The 19534-nt window shown below is 38.8% G+C and overlaps 1 protein-coding gene across 2 annotated transcripts in view; it reads right to left on the minus strand.

Moving 5' to 3' along the window:
• ppp2r3b.L (protein phosphatase 2 regulatory subunit B', beta L homeolog) overlaps window positions 1–19300 on the minus strand; it is a 31466-nt gene extending 12166 nt beyond the window's left edge. The window contains 3 exon segments of one of the 2 annotated variants that reach the window (NM_001089156.1): window positions 2838–3023; window positions 17808–18151; window positions 19157–19300. In NM_001089156.1, the coding sequence (NP_001082625.1) occupies window positions 2838–3023; window positions 17808–18122 (501 nt within the window). In that variant the 5' untranslated portion in view covers window positions 18123–18151; window positions 19157–19300. 2 annotated transcript variants of the gene reach the window in all.
• Window positions 19301–19534: the final 234 nt, after the last annotated feature.

The raw sequence follows: 19534 nt of genomic DNA on the forward strand, positions 1-19534 counted from the left end.
TAATAGACTGAACATCCCGAATCAAGCCATAGAAATGAAAGATAAGTGGATGCTACCCGCTGATGGGTTGCTATGGTTTACTAGACTTACTGCAGAGGTATGACCTTAATTGCATTACCCCAAATAGCTTTTATATAGCGGTTGCATTTCCTGAACTCTGTAGGTTTTGCTTTAGAAGGTAGTTGGACAATTGGACTCCCTGCCCACTATAGAAGTATTCTTAGGACAGTGATTAGCAGTACTGTGCTACACTTTCAAATATCTAAAGTACTGTGTTTGGCATAATGAAGAAATGTTTTAAACATTCTAAGAGGCGCATCTTGCTTAAAATGCTGCTAAACAGAGTCTCAGCTCACTTGACAGCAGAGGGTTGAGATTGGATTGCAGTGACCTCCAGCTCTCCTGCTTCCCCCAACTGTCACCAAATCCAGCTCAAGCTGTCCCACCAATCTGTCCATTGTCCAAATTCCCTGCCCCTGACACGGTCCATTTTGTACCACCTCTATGCCTTTCACCCGCTTCTGGCTTCCAGCCATTCTTCTACAGAGAAGGGTCAGGCTGCAGGGCTTTTCTCTTTAGATGCAAGAGAAAATAATGAAACGTCATGGGAAATCTATTTTATTTAACCAGGGGAATCTACTGATGTTTAACTATGGCGGACATCCCACTTAAGTTCCCACCCATTTTTAAAAATTTGGATTATTTGGATAAAATGAAGTCTATGGGAGACGGCCTTTCCGGATAACTGATCCCATACCCGTACAACAAAGAAAATGTCAAAACTGCAAAAAGCCCTAAGGAACGGAGAGGATTTAGCTTCTTTGCAGTGAAAATCCTAAACAGCACCTGTTGCCTATATAAGGGCTTCTGTACACATTCAGCCAGGGCCGAGCAAGTAACTATCCATTAGCAGAATCTCCATCTGTCTTATTTAGTATTCTGGGAATACGTCCCAGCAGAGAATCCTGCCAAAAGAATCTCACATTTAAACAGTGTACACAAAGACAATCAAAGCATGTTCTTTGCTTTACTTTGCAGAACAAAAAAAAAAAACAAATAAAAAAACCCCCCAATACTTCTACATACCAATGAGTAACAGTCATTAATATTTCCTTGTACAGTATTTATATACTTAAGAGCATCTTTGCAAGAATCAGTCTTTAAATAACCATTAATAATGTACAGTTTAAAGCAGAGAGCCAGGAGTAGTAGAAGTGTGGGGGATTGAGACTGAAGCCCAGTTTTGTGTAAGATTTTGGGAGAGATTTTGGGAGAATGACTATTTGCTCTCCTAGATATATCAGAATGCCAGTTTGGAGGTCAATTAGGCCAATAACTGGATAAAAAATCATTTACTCTTCTAGATATTCTAGGGTAGAATGACTGATACAGGAATGGTTTCCTATATCTTGGCCCCCACCAAGGGGACTTGACCTTAAAAAATAATGTATATGTAATAAAAATTGCAACACTTGATAAAGGTATATTTGCCTAAAGCAATCCGCATGTAGCATTTCATGGGCACCTGTTTAAAAGCACATGTCCTCTAGGTTGCAACGGCTTACTGTACCTGGGCACACTGTTCCTTTTATTACATATACAGGAATGTGACAAAGGGTAATGTCACACAATCCTGTTGCTGTTAAAGGAAAACTATACCCCCAAAATGAATACTTAAGCAACAGATAGTTTATATCAAATTGAATGACATATTAAAGAATCTTACCAAACTGGAATATATATTTACATAAATATTGCCCTTTTACATCTCTTGCCTTGAACCACCATTTCGTGACTCTATCTGTGCTGCCTCAGAGATCACCTGACCAGAAATACTACAACACTAACTGTAACAGGAAGAAGTGAGGAAGCAAAAGGCAGAACTCTGTCTGTTAATTGGCTCATGTGACCTTACATGTGGTTTGTATGTGTACACAGTGAATCTTACGATCTCAGGGGGCGGCCCTTATTTTTTAAAATGGCAATTTTCTATTTATGATTACCCAGTGGCACATACTACTAAAAAAGTATATTATTATGATAATGGTTCATTTACATGAAGCAGGGTTTTACACATGAGCTGTTTTACTCAGTATCTTTTAATAGAGACCTACATTGTTTGGGGGGTATAGTTTTCCTTTAAGTGAAAAGCTCTTTCCTACTAAAAGTAAATGCAGGGGAGAGTTAGCATTTTGACCCCTTCCAAAACCACTTGACGTCACCTTGTATGCCAATATTCTAATACAGTGTAGGTCTGGAACGCTTATTTACTTTACTTCTTGCAACTGCACATAGAAGACTACAGAGATACTTTACCTTGAGATAGCAATAATGGCAATATAACAGCAGTCCTACATTGCAGGACTACTTCACATGAAAAATTGCTGTAAAATCCAGGAAAATGCATTAAGCATTATATATTGGTGTGACCACCAAAAAAAAACAATGTAAAATAATGGGAAACAAAATCAGGATATGTAAAAACATACAGGTATGGGATCCGTTATCCGGAAACCTGTTATCCAAAAGGAAAGGCCATCTACCATAGACTCCATTTTATCCAAATTGTAAAAAATTTCTTTTTCTCTCTAATATTAAAACAGTACCTTGTACTTGATCCAAACTAAGATATAATTAATCCTTTTTGGAAGCAGAACCAGTCTATTGGGGTTTGTTTACATGATTTTCTAGTAGATGTAAGGTATGAAGATCCAAATTACGGCAAGATCCATTATCTGGAAAGCCCCAGGTCCCGAGCATTCTGAATAACGGGTCCCATACCTGTACAGCACATGCAACACTTGAAAAATATAAACATAAAAATAACAGTAAATTACCTTGGCTACTTTCCCCATGTCTTCCAGAGTCGCTCTTTCAAGAGGAAAGTCCGAAAAGGTCTTCTCTATCTTTGAAATGATGCCATCAATATTAAAATTAGTTTTTGGGCATCCCTTAGGAAAGTAAAATTTTGGAATGTTTTGGCTCAAGGCAGGTGTCAATGGCTCTTCCTTTTTTGGATGGACCTAAAACAAAAAAAACATATTTAAAGAAAATATACTATACCAGTTATTAAAGTTTGATCATGCTCGGTTGCTTTTAGATGACTCAAATGCACTAGGCTAAAATAACTGAAGCCATACAGTCTTTATGGCATACATAATCTGGCTATCATTGCTATAGGCTAACAATCTCTCTCTATAGTAAGTTTACACTCATTAGCCGCACTTTTAGTATAGCCAGACTATGTGTTTCCCTGGAAGCTCCGTCCCTGGCCTCCTCTTGTAAATCACGGTTTGGGAATCACACGCTGTAGGCAGAATAACTGCATTTAGGATTTATTAAGTATCCACACAGCATGTTTCGGGCACCAAGGCCCTTTCTCATGTTGTATAGGCTAACAATCGTTATTAGTATAGGCCTGTTAGTAGAAAAGCACAGAATGCTACGGATTAAAGAATATTATCCTGGACATAATATTTCTTGGACACAGAACTGGCTGAAGGATAAATTACAAAGAGTGGTGGTAAGTAACATTTTCTAACTGGACCAGGGGGTATCACAGGGGTCTGTCCTTCTCCCTTTGCTTTTTAACTTGTTTATGAATGGCCTATAATGACATTTTAGTTACTATCTCTATTTATGCTGATGATCCCAAATAGCAAACAGAGCACACACACACACACACACAAACAATACCAAAAAACCTGAACATAAGCACACAGAACTTCTACTAAATAAAAAAACAAAAAAGGTAAGGGTGGTAGAAACAAGGGGCAAAACAGCTATCCATGGCATATCACTAGAGAACAAAGTAGGCAACCTATATATTAAATCAAAAACAAAAATAGAGAATGACCTACTGTTTAGTGAAAAAGTAGCCAAAATATTTATTAGGATATACATTAGCTTAACACTTTTCATGCCAAGGTGGTCACTTACTCACAATCCACGCATAGGTCACAGTCTAATTGCCCACCTTGGCACGAAACGAGTTAGGCTAATGTATGTCCTAATAAAGATATTTTATTTTTTAAAAGATATTTGGGCTACTTTTTCACTAAACATTAGGTCATTGTGGATTTTTGTTTTTGATTTGCTTCGCCAATGATGTATGGCCCTTGGACTGGGGGTTTTCTGGGAAGTGACCACTGTATATAATTTTGGACTTAACTGACGAAGTGTTTTTTCTTTTAGTAACTTAATTGGATTCATGACAATTGCTTTAAGGCAGAACTACACACCACGGGGAAATGTAACCTATATAGTAAACTAGCCATACAACAGGACTCACACAGAACTATGTTTCGCAGAGACCTGGCTTGCCCCACTGATTAAAGAGAAAGCAGCATTCATAACACGCCACTCAGTTTTCAGGCAAGATAGGGACACAGAATTAAGTGGTACTGCAATATACATTGAGAGAATACTGCTGTACAGATGCAAACACTTGCTAAGCACGGCAAGCCTTATCTGGAACTAACACAGATACGGACCATTCTATCTTTATAAAGAAAAGAAATACAAGGCATCGTCCTCACAGCTTGTTCAATGCTACATTAACTCAAAACAGCCAACTCCAGCCAAATGTAGGCAAGTGTGATTGCACAACCGTGTTTCTATGGACTGCATATTGTAGACTCTCAAAATCTGCTCTACAAAGAAGGATCTCAATTCAGAACATGACCTAGAGCAATGCCACAGATGTTTTGAAACAGACTGGCGTGTATTCAAGACTGCCACTAGCAATATCCATGAGTACACAGTCAACAGCTACATCAGCTGGTGTTCCGAAATTTGTATTTCCTAAACAGACAATAAAAAGTATACTCTATCTAGAAACTATGGGTCAACAAGAAGTACTGCTTTCTTGTATAAAATCAATTCGCTAGCTAGATAGGAATGGCAAAAAAATGTGTCTGACCATTTAGGCAATAACAAACCACAAAAGTATCAAATGCACAATAAATAACCATGACTCTTCACTTCAAGATGAACATAAACATTTCTATGTATGAGTTGATGTATCTTAAATTAGCATTGGACATGACTGTCAAAACTCTGAAGATGATGCTCTAAGGGTCTTCTTAATAGTAAATCACTGGAAAGTAATGGAATCAGATAACATCTCTGTAAAGATCTTCAAATCATAATGAGTCACTAGCCAAAGCAATAATACTGAACTTCTACAAAAGCTCCACAATTATTCTAGTACAGTACAAAGGAAAAGCAAAACCACTAGCCTAAATCACTACAGACCAGTCACACTACCAACAGTTATTGAAAAGCTTTGGGGGGGTTGTTCATTAACCAAGCAATTCAAGACACCGCTAACCACTATAGTTTGCCTACAAACCAAAGAGATCAACTTTAGAATGATTGAAATGGCACTGCATTAACATTGTTCAACACCCAGAAAAACCCAACTCAAGCACACAAGCGGTTTCTAGACTAAGGGCACACGGAACATTGGCTCTGCTGTTATCAGCTTGAGTTTTGTCTGCAGACAGAGAGGAGCCGATCCACTTTACTCCACATCTTCACTGACAAGCACTCTCTTTTGCCTACATGTGCCCTTGCCCTAAGCGCTGCATTCAAAACGATCAAACCTGGAACATTATTTGTCCAAAAACCGAATAACCCGAGTCTGTCAAGCTTACTAGGCAATTGTGTCTCAAGGTAACCACCTGTGTACTGGTCCCTCCAACAGGCCTACTCGACGGATATCTGGCTGAAAAATAGCCAAATGTCAATCAGCCGGGTTTGCAAATCACAACGGGGTGATGACCTCAAGGTGGGCATATAAGGCAAGATCTGCTCATTTGGCAACCTCACCAAATGACAAAATCATTTGGTGTATCTTTCGGTTTCTGATCAATATCTGCTACAATATCGGAGTTCAAGGACATCACAAAGCTGCTACCTCAAGTCCCAAACAGTTAGCCCTTTACACACGACTGTGTATCTACATACAACTGTGAAATCTACATATTTGCAGATGACTCCACATCAGTGTATCTCATACAAGATGAGAGACCCCATCATTTTAATCTTGGTTTCCCAATCTTGCCTCAGTTGGACTTAGACATGCCTAGAACAGTATATAAAACAGGAACATTAAATAAATTAATCTTAATGAAAGTTTGCCATGGAGTAAGAGGGTTCAGTCATCTGCAATAAAAATCTCCAGTATGGGAGTGCTTTAATAGTTTTCTATGCCTATTTATTGACTTGGTTTTAAAAGGATTTTGTACATTTTATATGATGTCGAGAGTGTTATGCCAAGACAATCTGCAATTTTTTTATTATTTGGCTTTTAATTCAGCATCTCTCCAGTTTGCAATATCAGCAATCTGGTTGCTGTGGTCAAATGTATGCTAGCAACCATGAATGATTTGAATAAGAGATTGGCATATAAATAGGAGAGGATCTGAATAGAAAGAGGAGTGAAAAGGTAGCAATAACTAACTTTGTAGCCTTACAGAGCATTTGTTTTTAGATGGGGGTCAGCGACCCCCACTTGAAAGCTGTAAAGAGTCACAAGAATAGGCAAATAATGAAAACTATGAAAAAAATAATTAATGCAGACCAATTGAAAAGTTGCTTAGAATTTGGCTATTCTACACAATACTAGAAGTTAACGTAAAGTTTAAGCAGTCAAATAGCTTTGTTCATAGGGACATACTTTTTTCCCCAAAGGATTGCACTAACAGGGCTGGGAGATTACTCTTTACAAGAACATTGAAGAGCATTTTAGACAGATAGCAGGACATCTTTTTTCCTATAAAGAGGATTACCGCACCAGAGGCCACCCCTTAAACTAGAGGAAAATAGCTTTCATTTGAAACAGTGTAGGTGGTTCTTCATGGTGCACTGAGGTTGCGGAATGCCCTGCGGAATGCCCTGCCAGATGATGATGTGATGGCTGATTCTACTAATGCTTTATTAATAGAAGTATCTATACTACAATTAGTGTATATATATATATATGTGTGGGTGTGTATATGTATGCACACTGGAGATCATTTTGAGGGACTGAATTTTGATGGACTTCAGCTTTTTTCAACCCAACTTCAGGTGGCCATACACGGGCCAATAAAAGCTGCCGACAGACCGAGTCGATCTCGATCGGATGGGACGGAAAATCCCGTCGGATCACAGCCGCATCTATTTGTTGATGCGGTACCGCGATCCGACTGCCCATTACTATTCTTTACGATCCGATCGTTGGGGCCTAGGGCCCACAATCGAATCAGCCCGATATTGCCCACCTCAAGGTGGGCATATCGGGGAGAGATCCGCTCGTTTGGCGACATCGCCAAACGAGCGGATCTCTCCGCGTATGGCCACCTTTAACTATGTAACTATGTATATCTCAATCTATTGCTCCAAGGATGCAAGAAGTCAAAGTCAAAGTAAACTTTGTCATCTCAGCAGTATACGAATATACAGTGAGACGAGACTACGTGGCTCCAGCTAGTACAGATCACAAAAAGGCACTTAAAAATACACAAATATGTAAACATGAAATGTGCAATATATAGGCAGAAATTGGATATATACAAGAAATGTATCCAATCGAATATAAGAGCTGGTATATTAAATTCCAGAGTGACAATTTTATAGCATACGTTAAAGAACTACAAATCGTGCTTCATTTACTTTCCAGAGCCTTCCAGTGTCCTTCAGGAATTTTCTGGGGAAAAGCCAATATGCTTTCAGCACTGTAACATATGTAATAAATACATTGGCACTTTGGAATTTTCAGCTAATCCTGAGAAGTTATGATTGGAATAGATACGGTTTTTATTCAGCTGTAAGGATAAAGCACAATCCCTGGTTTGTAGCACATGCCACAGAACAAACACTTACTTTCCAACACACAAGAAGGTGACACAGGGTAGTTGGGTCATGCTTCATCATGACTATATTCCATAGCTGGTTTTCACATGTATACATTGTAGAAATAATACAGATAATGACAATTGTTATTACTATATGCAGTTGCTATTGGAAACCATTACCAGTCTGTCCATTTGGACTGGACTGGTTCTGCCTCTTTAAACAGTGTAGCAGAAGTTAGTTTTGCATGCTTTGTTGCATCTTGCATGGTTTTTTGCATATTAAACAACTGCATTCTGCTATACAAATCTGCAGATTTGGATTTATTAAAGGGGTTGTTCACATTTCAGTTAACTTTTAGTATGCTGTAGAGTGATATTCTGAAACAATTTGCAAATGGTTTTCATTTTTTATTATTTGCGTTTTTTGAGTTATTCAGCAGCTCTCCAATTTGCAGTTTCAGCAATCTGGTGGCTAGGGTCCAAATGACCCTAGCAACCATGCATTGATTTGAATAAGAGACTGGAATATGACTAGGAGAGATCTTAATAGAAAGAGGAGTAATACAAGTTGCAAAAACAATAAATTTCTAGCCTTACAAAGCATTTGTTTTTTTTTTCTATAACATACGAAAAGTTAATTTAAAGGTAAACCACCCCTTTAACACCTGGGACCTTGATGCACTAACTAAAATCTTTTAAAAGACAAGACTTCAGTGAACAAGGCCCCTAGAGACCAATATTATTATTAATGATATACCGTATATACTCGCGTATAAGCCGAGTTTTTCAGCACCCAAAATGTGCTGAAAAACTCAACCTCGGCTTATACGCGGGTCATACCGTAGATACGCTCCTTCCGCGGCCCCAGCAGGACTGTCTGTGACTGACTGTCACGATCGCCGCCCGGAGCAGGTCCAGGAGCTCCGGGCGGCGCGTCCTTCCCTGCCGGCGTTCGCTCCCAAAATGGCGGCGCCCATGGCCGCCACGTGGGTAGAAAAAGGAGTAACAAAAACTATGGAACAGAAAACTATGGAATCAGAGGCTGCACACTACCTCCCCACCACCCGCACGGGGCCCCCAGCCACAAATTCCCCTCTGTCCCCCCTTCTCCCCCAGTGCTTACCTTCTTCATGTGTATTACAGCTGCTATTGAGTGGGGGAGGTCAGGAAGGAGTGAAGGCCCATGGCCGCCACGTGGGTAGCGGCGCCGGCTGCTACCCACGTGGCGGCCATGGGCGCCGCCATTTTGGGAGCGAACGCCGGCAGGGAAGGACGCGCCGCCCGGAGCTCCTGGACCTGCTCCGGGCGGCGATCGTGACAGTCAGTCACAGACAGTCCTGCTGGGGCCGCGGAAGGAGCATATAGCCAAGAAGGAATAAGAGGGAACATTAGGTGGGCCCCCAGGGCCTCGTCAGCCCAGATCCACTCCTGCGGCTGGCAGAGCTGCTTCTTGCCTTCACTCCTTCCTGACCTCCCCCACTCAATAGCAGCTGTAATACACATGAAGAAGGTAAGCACTGGGGGAGAAGGGGGGACAGAGGGGAATTTGTGGCTGGGGGCCCCGTGCGGGTGGTGGGGAGGTAGTGTGCAGCCTCTGATTCCATAGTTTTCTGTTCCATAGTTTTTGTTACTCCTTTTTCTCAAAATTGTCTACAAACTTCTCAATATGATTTTATCTGTTAAATCATTTCTTTTAAATGTAAAAATGAGCTGACTTTTATGTCTCGATATTCACATTTTGAAATCTGACATGGGGCCCCTAGGCTTATACACGAGTCAATACATTTTTCCAGTTTTCTTAGGTAAATTAGGTACCTCGGCTTATACACGGGTCGGCTTATACACGAGTATATACGGTAATGTATAATCCTTTCTTGATCACACATTGCTCAATACAATTATTTGGCTTTTCAACGTTAAAACGGCATCACGTATACTTTTTGAGCTCATTTCGAACGAAAATATTGACATGAATAACGTCTCAACGACTGCAAACAAGGTTATGCGTATAAAATGATGTTGTCACCAAAACGGTTATCAGTGTATCAGAAGAATTAACAGAGGAAAATGTGGTAGGTAATCCATCCCTTGAAGGAAAGGCTGTCAAGATAACAAAAATAAAATATGTGCAGCTGTCTACACTAAAACATGTCATTCAGTTCAGGAAGATAAACTTTCAGTAATGCCCGTGCTGAAACTACTGGTTTGAAAGTCAACATTTTTGTTCACATTGGTATAAGAATATTTGTAAAAGAGAAATAAACCGCTTAGCCATCTTGATTCTGTGGGTGAGAAATGTGTCATACGAGAGTTTGACCAGACCACCCTGATCAGCACCACACAGACACTGGATTTACAACACTCTTGTACAATATATTTAACTTTGTACATACACATACAGAGAAAGAATCTACACAACACTATGAAAACTTTGTTTATCAAATGAGATTTCGCTGAAGTGAACAGACTCCATTATCTCTAACAAGCATTGTGTGACAGACACTGCAAGAGACTTTCAGAAAAAGTAACCACTACAAATGCACAACTCCAACCAGAATAAACAGCAGACACACACCATGCTACATTTTCTCCATATACAGTATATATCCTAAAATATTTAGGAGAATTTATATTAAACAATTACTACACGTGGGTTCAAAATATAATGGTGTTACATATTCTATTGTCAATATTAACATAACAATACAAAGTTAACAAGCTCATTAAAGAAAAGAACAATAAAACTAGTTATTATGAAGAACTGCCATTAGAATTAACAAGGTAGCTAACCTGGATTTGCTGAAAAGCCTTAAGCCTTTTTTTAAATCTTGACGGCAAGACAAAATCACATCCACGGGCCAATAATGCCAATTCCTTTCTCAGGTCCGGGTCTTGCCTTAAGGAGATCTCTTTCAGCCTCATGCTTCCAGATTTCATTAAAAAAAAAAAAATGATCTAGACTGTTGAAAACTCCCACCGTCTAGAAATACTCTCCACGGAGGAAATAGGTTTCCGTTCCCCAAAAAGATATAAAATCGACCGCTTGTGAGGCTCTGTATTAATGCTGCAATTCACCAAGAGCCGGAACAGCTTGAATCTCATGTTCCATGAACACTGGCTTGCAGTGACTGTACTTACAAAGTCAAAAAGGGTGCTGCCCTTTCAGAGAGATGTCCCAGAAGCTCTGCACAGTACTCATTAACCAACAGGTTGAGCCTCTTTAATGCTGCACAGACACTATATATAAAACAAAGCTTCTAAAGTTCTGGGAGGGGGAAAAAAAGTTGAGAAACACAGAAGCTTGATGGCAGGGCTGTAGTTTCCAGCTGTCTTTTCAGTATGTCAGACACCAACAGGAGGCAATGAATGTGCTGCGAGTCAAGTGGTCAGTGCAGGCTGCAGTCACACTACTGCATTTACATTCCACTCCCCTTGTATGTGGCCTCTATCAACTTAACAAATATGCAGCAGCCACTGATAAAGCCAAGGAGGAACAGGAGAGCTACTAAGTCAGCATATGTAGGTTACCAGCACAAGCTCAGGGTATTTTCTAATGGAATCAGACACTCAAATGAGAACAGGAAGAGCAGAATTCCACACTCTCCTATTTCTTTTTACAACGCAAAAACAGCAAGGATTAACAGGGAGGTTTTAGTACAACAAAATAAACAGATTGTTTAAAATATAGGTTTTACAGGGGGGTGTTTTCCAATCGTCCATGAGGAATAAAGGCTATTTTTTCAATTTCCTTTTATGTTTCATTGTTTTTGTCTAACATTCCATAAAAGCTACCAAGAAATGTATCAACTAATTTTGTAACTGTTCAGAATCTGTATCTGGATTACTGAGCTGCCAGACTGAAAGAGGAACATTATGTTTAAACCTTAAATTTTAGTACAAATTATTACTGGTAAGTGACCGGTTATCAAAAATGCTTGGGACCAGGGTTTTTTTTGGGAGAAAGAATAACTTTCTATAATTTGGATCCTCATACCTTAAGTCTACTAGAAAAATAAACGAAATAGACTGGTTTTGCTTCCAGTAAGGATTAATTATATATCTTAGTTTGGATCAAGTACTAGGTACTGCTTTATTATTAGAGATTATTTGGATAAAATGGAGTTCACTTTTGGCCATTGCATAATTCGGAGCTTTCTGGATAACCGGTTTCCATACAACGGATCCCATACCTGTACTTCTTAATGCACATTCAATTGCCCCTGTTTTAACTCTTTGTAAATGCACATTGTAACTGTTTTCAGTTACAAGTTGCCAACCAAAATTAGGAACAAGAAGTATTACGAGTCTCTACCTATAAGTTACAAAACCAGAAATTGCCCGCCTGTTCATGTGAAATCCACTGCACAATATAATTGCAGCAACACTATTCTAGGAGTAGCTTGCTATGAGATCTTTCTAAAAAAACTCATCACTAGGATACTGCAAACAAGAGATTACCTAACAAGTCCTAAAGAAAGAAGATTTCACCATCAGTATACAACTGTTTTCTTTGAGAATAACTTGTAGCAGAAGTTTTGTTTTTTTAAAGTTATGCATTTAATAAACCGCAAAACCCTCTAATTTAATACAAGGCTAGAACTATTCTTGTGTTAAGTAAACAAAATGTACTTGGGTATCTGCTTACTCTTGAAATTAGTCATCAGAAACAATATCACAAAGAAAAAACAACTACACAATAACACATCAGTAGGTATCCACCTGTAAAAATGTGTTACTAACAGTGATATAAAATGACTATGCGTGGGTAAATGTTGGGGAATTTTCCTTTTAAATTATTACATTTTAAAGATCGGGATGTGCTGAATCGATAATGAAGCTGAATATAAAATACTCCACAAAAGATTTGTCAGAATGCCAAACATAATCGTAATCACATATTCATATGCAATAAGAATGCAGAAATTGCATCAAATGTAAACAAACAATTGTCATTTTTACCTGTCCAGAGCCATGGCTACAAGACTTCAAGGGGTCATATTAAAGCAGAACATAGAATACAAGCATCTTGTGAAAATAATAAACTCTCGCTATACTGGTAAGACCTTTTATCCAGAATGTTCAGAACCGGAGGTTTACCGGATAATGGGTCTTTCCATAATTTGGATCTCCACAGCTTCTGCTAAAAATCAATTGGATATTAGATAAGTCTAATAGGACTGTTTTCCCAACAATAAGTATAATTACTTCAGAACTGTAGAAAATCTGAAGAGAGCTTCATATTCAAGAAAATGCAATTTCCAGGTATGTAAAAGCAGTGTTCTACCGTGATTTTTAATTATTTTATAAAAATGTCGTCTATGGGAGACGACCATGTAATTTAAAGCACACACATATACACATACAAGGTCATGTAGTGCTATACGTTTTCTGTACAGAGGGAAACAAGTAGATTTCACAAATTTAGCCTTAAATCGAAGAGAACACAGAAGGAACCAATTTAGCAAAAAAAAAAAAAACATGGTCGGGTAAATCTGACAGTTACGCAAGAGTTGGTGGGACAGAAAATGGGGAAATATAGGTGAAATTTAAAATTTCTAATTTACAATTGGAAGGCATCTTAGATCCATGGGAGCAAACAAGGATTTTTCTTCCAGCAGTTTTTACTCTATGCTTCTAGTCAGCCATTGCCATCAGCAGAAGCATTAAGAGTGAAATCAAATCGGGTCCCAAATCCAGCTACACATGCTCTTGGTCCACCATTCTGCTCACTGCCTAGTGGTAGGGGAACTTGTATGCCACACATTGCAAAAGGAGGCTTATGTCAATTTGGCTATACTTGTTCACATTTGTTTGGCTGATTTTGACCATATGAGCTGGACATGCAAGCCCATCAGTTTCTGTCAATAGCATGGGCAATTAAAAGCCCTAAATCAATACATGTCCTACTGCCTTAATCTTCATTTTTGCACCAGTCATTTCTACAAAGCAGCATACGGTAGAGCACAATACATTTTCTTTACAACGTTACTCCAGCAAAAATGAATGGCAGCTATATTTAGTGCCTGGTGCCAGTGTTACACCAGCTGTCAAAAGCAGAGGCAGATGGATGACGTGAAATGAATTTGTAACTAATCCTTCAAGGAATGCATTTGTATTCTGGAATTTTCACTAGCTTTCCTAAAATAGAAAGTTACTATGCAAGGGGACAGCTAAAACAAACTAAAGGAACAAAAAATAAATAAATAAAAAAAAGCACAGGCAAACAGTTTAGATAGAGAATGTTATTTAATTACATATCATCCATAAATGTAATTTTGTTCCTTATTGCACAATTTGAATTTTCTTTCAAAACTATTCAAAACCAAAGTGTGGGCGCATTTTTTAATCTGGAGAGGGGAGATATTTGATCTCTTCTATCAAGAGTCTTATCTTTGCATTTAACCCACACCTAAGGAAACAATTTACAGAAAATGCAGCTAAACAACAATTGCATTATGCACCACCAGAACAATCAATATATATCTATATCTACACATATACATACTGGTTGCAACCAGTGTTGTTATATAGCAAAGGAATTTCTGCTCATGCTTCTGACAGGTAAAAAGTAATAAAAAGGTCCTCTGCAACAAAGTATGTGCTACATATTCTGACTTGGCCATGTGGTCTCTCCTACTTAGGGGAGAACCCACAAAGGTCAGTTACATATTTATATTATTCTTTGGAGTTTTGTTAATCATTGGCTGAGCTTTCAAAGTAGGAACTTCCTTTTAATATAGAAAATGCCTTATGGAAACAGTAGTGTTTCAGCAGTGACAAAGTTTATTGGATTAACAGAAAATATGCATCATAACAAAATCAGACCGGTGCATAAATCTGGGCACCCCAACAGAGATATTACATCAATACTTGATCAATCAAGCTACTTTCAGCTACCATCTTGAAAATGCTATCATTAAATACCCCTACACTGGAACCAAAAAAGAGCTAACAAAGGTCAGTGATGAATCAGTGTTCTCAAGTAACCCATGCATCATCACAGACCATAGAGAATGTCAGGGAGCTGCGTATGCCTCTCAAGCCAAGGACTAAAGAGAGGGGGCTGATGTCATGGATGGAAGGAAAGGTAAAGCTGTAATTTAAGTTTATACTTCTGATAATCATTACATAGGATCAACTCATAGAATGCATTTGTGAACAGCCACTCATTTATTGGGTTTACTTCTCTCAATAAGGCACCATAGGTTTTTGCACAACCTCATGAGGTTAATGTGTTTTAACTTCTCAGCACATGAAATGAGCTCAATCATGCTAGTCTTTAAGATACCCACTTCATTTTCAGAAAAATATATACAATGTTGTAACCTAGTAGGAACTGATGAATTGTGGAAACAGTAGTGAAAAGGAGTAGTGCTCTGACTATCACAACCATGTTTGCTATTGGGAGTGTTTCCCATGTATCTTTATGGAATGCAGCAACATGCAGACAGATATTGACTCCTGCAACCCAAGCAGAAAAGCAGTCAAAAGACCCTGGGAGTTATTAGCCTTAGGCAAGTATAAACTTAATTCTGTACTACAGCTGAATAAAATGTAGTACAGGGAGTAGTAGGAATTTGATGGTGACAAAATACATTTTATGAATGCAGTTCCTAATGTTAGATTATAGTCTGACTAAATTCAGTGGCGTGGTAGTGGCTTTAGCTAAATAAATACAAATGCAGCTTCTGAATAGATACTTAAATACTCTATAAAGTTGCTATACTACATTATACAAATACAATTATTTGGACAAGGTGTGTCCATCATTACATTACAAAACAAATGTTTTGATGTATGTATGACCTGTAAACAACTTCTGCCAGTGCTTGAAGTTGTGGATGGCAATGATGAAAAGACTGTCGGCACTTGTAATTTTATAGCTTCCAAATATGTGTGCTCCAGCTGAGGACATGGTATTTTAGAAGGGCACATAACCTGCCTGACATTATGATGCCTCTAAGCTGTAAGCAAATAGAGTAACTAAATGGATAGAATGTTAGCTGCATATAATTATATGTATTTTTATTATTCTATCCACCCTATAAAGTTAGAAGGTGTATGCTGCCTATTTTGTACTAATCTTAATTATAACAAACTAAAATAAAGAGCAAGCTGCCTTTAGCAACAGTTGGTAGTAGCACCAAAGGGCCCAGTTTGCTGGAGGTTAAGTCACAAGCACACAAGTTGATTATGTTGCAAGTCTGGGTGTGCAGAGAAGTAACTTCCAGCCCACTTCCAGAACCACAACTGCTCCTGTACCAATCAGATCTTAACATCATTTAAACACAGAACAAAATGGATCCCTGTATTATGGTCTTGTAACTAACCAGTCGATTGATGCTGATGCGATACATAAGATAGTTTAGGCAGAATGCATACGTAATTTTTTGGGCCCACTTGTGCACAATGTCTTGGGCGGGCTGAACTTTAGCCTACATCCACCCAGCCCGCATCCTTCTACTGCCCCACTTCCACGCATGCTCTTTTATATACTTCCGCCGGACGTGCCCTGCCCCCTTTCGTGAAGTCATAGAGGGACGGGAGCGGGTATATAAATGAAGGAGCACACCGGGTTAGGATCGGATGCAGGTGCAGTTTTAGTTGACCGCACATCACTAGTATAAAAAAATACCTTTATAAAATACTGGTGACAATTACATCACAAATTAAAGGTGAATTAAACATATAATCACCGGGGGTGCCAAAATGTTGGGCACCCCACCGGTGGTTATAATTGCTTACCTGATACCCAAGGCTGGTGCTTCTATTTGGTAAGACTGCACTGGCCTAGGGTATTTCTGTAGAAAATCATTATGTCACCCATCTTCTTAGACTGCTTCCATCCCCTCTTTGTTTCGGTCTGGGAAGGAGCATGCGCAATAGAGTGAAAAACTTAATTTAGATGCAAAAGGCTCGGTTTTGCGGTCTACTATGCATGCACTTGCCCACACCTGAAGAAAAACAAGAAAGAAGTGAAAGACGATTGTGACAAATGAGCTCTTACAGAAATACCCAGGCCAGTTTTAAGACAAGAGAGGCACCCAGCTGAGCGCTAAGTTAAACAATTATAATCACTGCAGGGTGCCTTAAATTTGGCATCACCCAGTGATAATACATTTCCTTCTCCTTTAATGCTTTTTTTCTTACATTGTGCCAGAGTCTGCTATTTCAAAAGAGAAACCAAAACATTTACAAATGACATTTCTTTGGGCTGAAGAGCACAATCCTTTGTCAGGTACAAGGCTGATACACTTAAAAAATGTTGCAGATAATCAAATTCAGTGAATTTACGTGCAGTGAATTATTTTAATTTGTAGTATTTACTTTTATATTTGCAGAAACTCTATTAAATGTGAAGGAGTCCAATTAAAATGACAAGGGGGGGGGGATTACAAATATATTCAATACAGCCCCAGTAAAAGCTAGCTTTTTTCTCTGAACAGGAGCTCCTTTTAGACACTGGCCTAAAAAAAAAAAAAATAGCATTGCCATCTTTACTTTTTCCAGGCATCCCTCTTCAGACTTTTAATATAACTATACTACGCATACAGGCATGCCTATGTTAGGAACACCTGTAAAAGGTGATCAAAATGGGGACATGGCCCTTCTTATTTCCTTCGTCAGTGCACTTTTTGCTAAATCTATCATAGGAGTACAACTATTGAATTGGGGTTCTTTCAAATCTGTATTTCCCATCTCCTACAAATGAGCTAATTTATGGCAAAAACATATACAATTTTATACTACTCTACTTCTATAGATCATGTAAACAACTCTACATATACAAACTTGATAGCAAACACAAACTGTTCAATAGAGCTCTGGGTCTCCAGTAATCAGAAATCATAGAATTTTTAACTATATTTAATACAATTGTATTGCTGTGTCTTACACTTAAGTCTGCTTAAGTGCTTAAGTCTAGAACAGACTAATTAATAAAGAACACATTATTTGAACACTTACCACCCCTACGCTACTAGATCGACGTTTTCTAGGAGTAAGTCCACTCCTTGGACTTCCATAAGAACCAGGTGGGAGAGCGGACTGGGGAGACAGTGACAAGTTATCTAGTGCTTTATGAACCGAATGCAAAGTACTTTTGCTAGATATTTCCTTTGTCCCGTAGTCATCAGTTTCCGGCAGAATTTTCTCCCCATTTTTTATTCGTCTTAAGTAATCATTGAGGAGCAACTGTGTTGGGGTCTCACTAAGCCAACGTAAGAATAATTCATCCACTTTCATTTTTAAAACAGGCTTTAAAACGGTTGTGGTCGGCATGACTGAGGAGTTTCTGAAAGTATTGGAACCTAAAACATAAACGTGAAAATGTTAGTGAAACTGCAAGATTTGATGACTTCAATAGTCAATCTGTGTTTTACTTGACTGAACTACTGAATGCATTTGTAAACATCTATTTTGAACATTATCATATAGTTAAAAGATTAGGTTTCTTAATAACAAAGTGATATTGTGACTTCTCTCACACTTAAAGGAGAATTCAACCCCAACCCTACATAGACCCCCCTCCACAGCCTAAGTGGTACCCTGGGCAAATGCCCCTAACGTTTTACTTACCCCTCAGTGCAGATTCAAGCATCGGAGTTCACGGCAGCCATCGTCTTCTCTTTGGAAATTTTCGGAATGAGACCAGCATAGCGGCGCATGCACAGTTAGAGCAATTTTCTGAAACTCATGAAAATTGCAGAAGCGCCAGTCTCATTCCGAAGATGACGCCCATGAACTCTGATGCCTGAATCTGCACCAAGGGGTAAGTAAAACGTTAGGGGCATTTGCCCAGGGGAACACTTAGGCTGGGGAGACGGGTCTATGTAGGGTAGGAGTTTTTTAACATTAGGGTTGAATTCTCCTTTAAGCATTGCACCCAGGGTTATAAAATGTCACCTGCAGTTTATACCAACATTTTGCCTCTATATATGTTGGAGAGAGACATGATTTGGAGGAGAGGTCAACGCTGCTGCTCTAAATGGAAGATAAAAACTGGGAACCGCCATTTACTTTTCCCCACAGTTTTCAAAGTTCACCTTACTTAAAGTGGACCAGGTTAGGAATTATTATATTGTCAATTAAAGGCCAATAGACAATATTGTCAGCTTTCCTTCAATAGAAATTTAAACAAACCCAACTCTGGAATTTACACACGAAGCAACATTTCTAATGACAATAAAGGGAACCTACAATCATACGTTTTGAATATATTTTATAGTAAAAAAAAAAAACAACCCACAAATTTCACTTTTTGTTTCAGCATTAAAAAAAAAGAGAGCAAAGCCTATTCTAGAAATTGATCATACCACACAAATTCTGCTCTTCGCGGTAAAGGCCCCTATATTCTTAACACAGCCCACAGTTCCAAATGCTGCTTAAACGTCCCGCGACACAGTCAACAACATACAATCCTTTGACTCCTGCCGGAAAGGAAATCCCGACGTCATCTCGCGAGATTGCGTCACTCTGCACGTATATAAGCGCAGTGACGCGGCACTTTGCCTCCTTTGAGACGTAACATAATATTTTATTTGTACTCGGTTATAAATAAAAATAACACTAGTAGGACATGGCAGGCTACGGCCGTCAGCTTATAATGTTTTTTAATCTTTTCTTGTTGTTTTTTTATTCCCACTGACACCAACGTCTCGGCTCTCGATATTTAAAGGGCACGTTAACCCAAA

Source organism: Xenopus laevis, chromosome 2L, assembly GCF_017654675.1.
Source record: "Xenopus laevis strain J_2021 chromosome 2L, Xenopus_laevis_v10.1, whole genome shotgun sequence".
NCBI classification, from domain to species: domain Eukaryota; kingdom Metazoa; phylum Chordata; class Amphibia; order Anura; family Pipidae; genus Xenopus; species Xenopus laevis.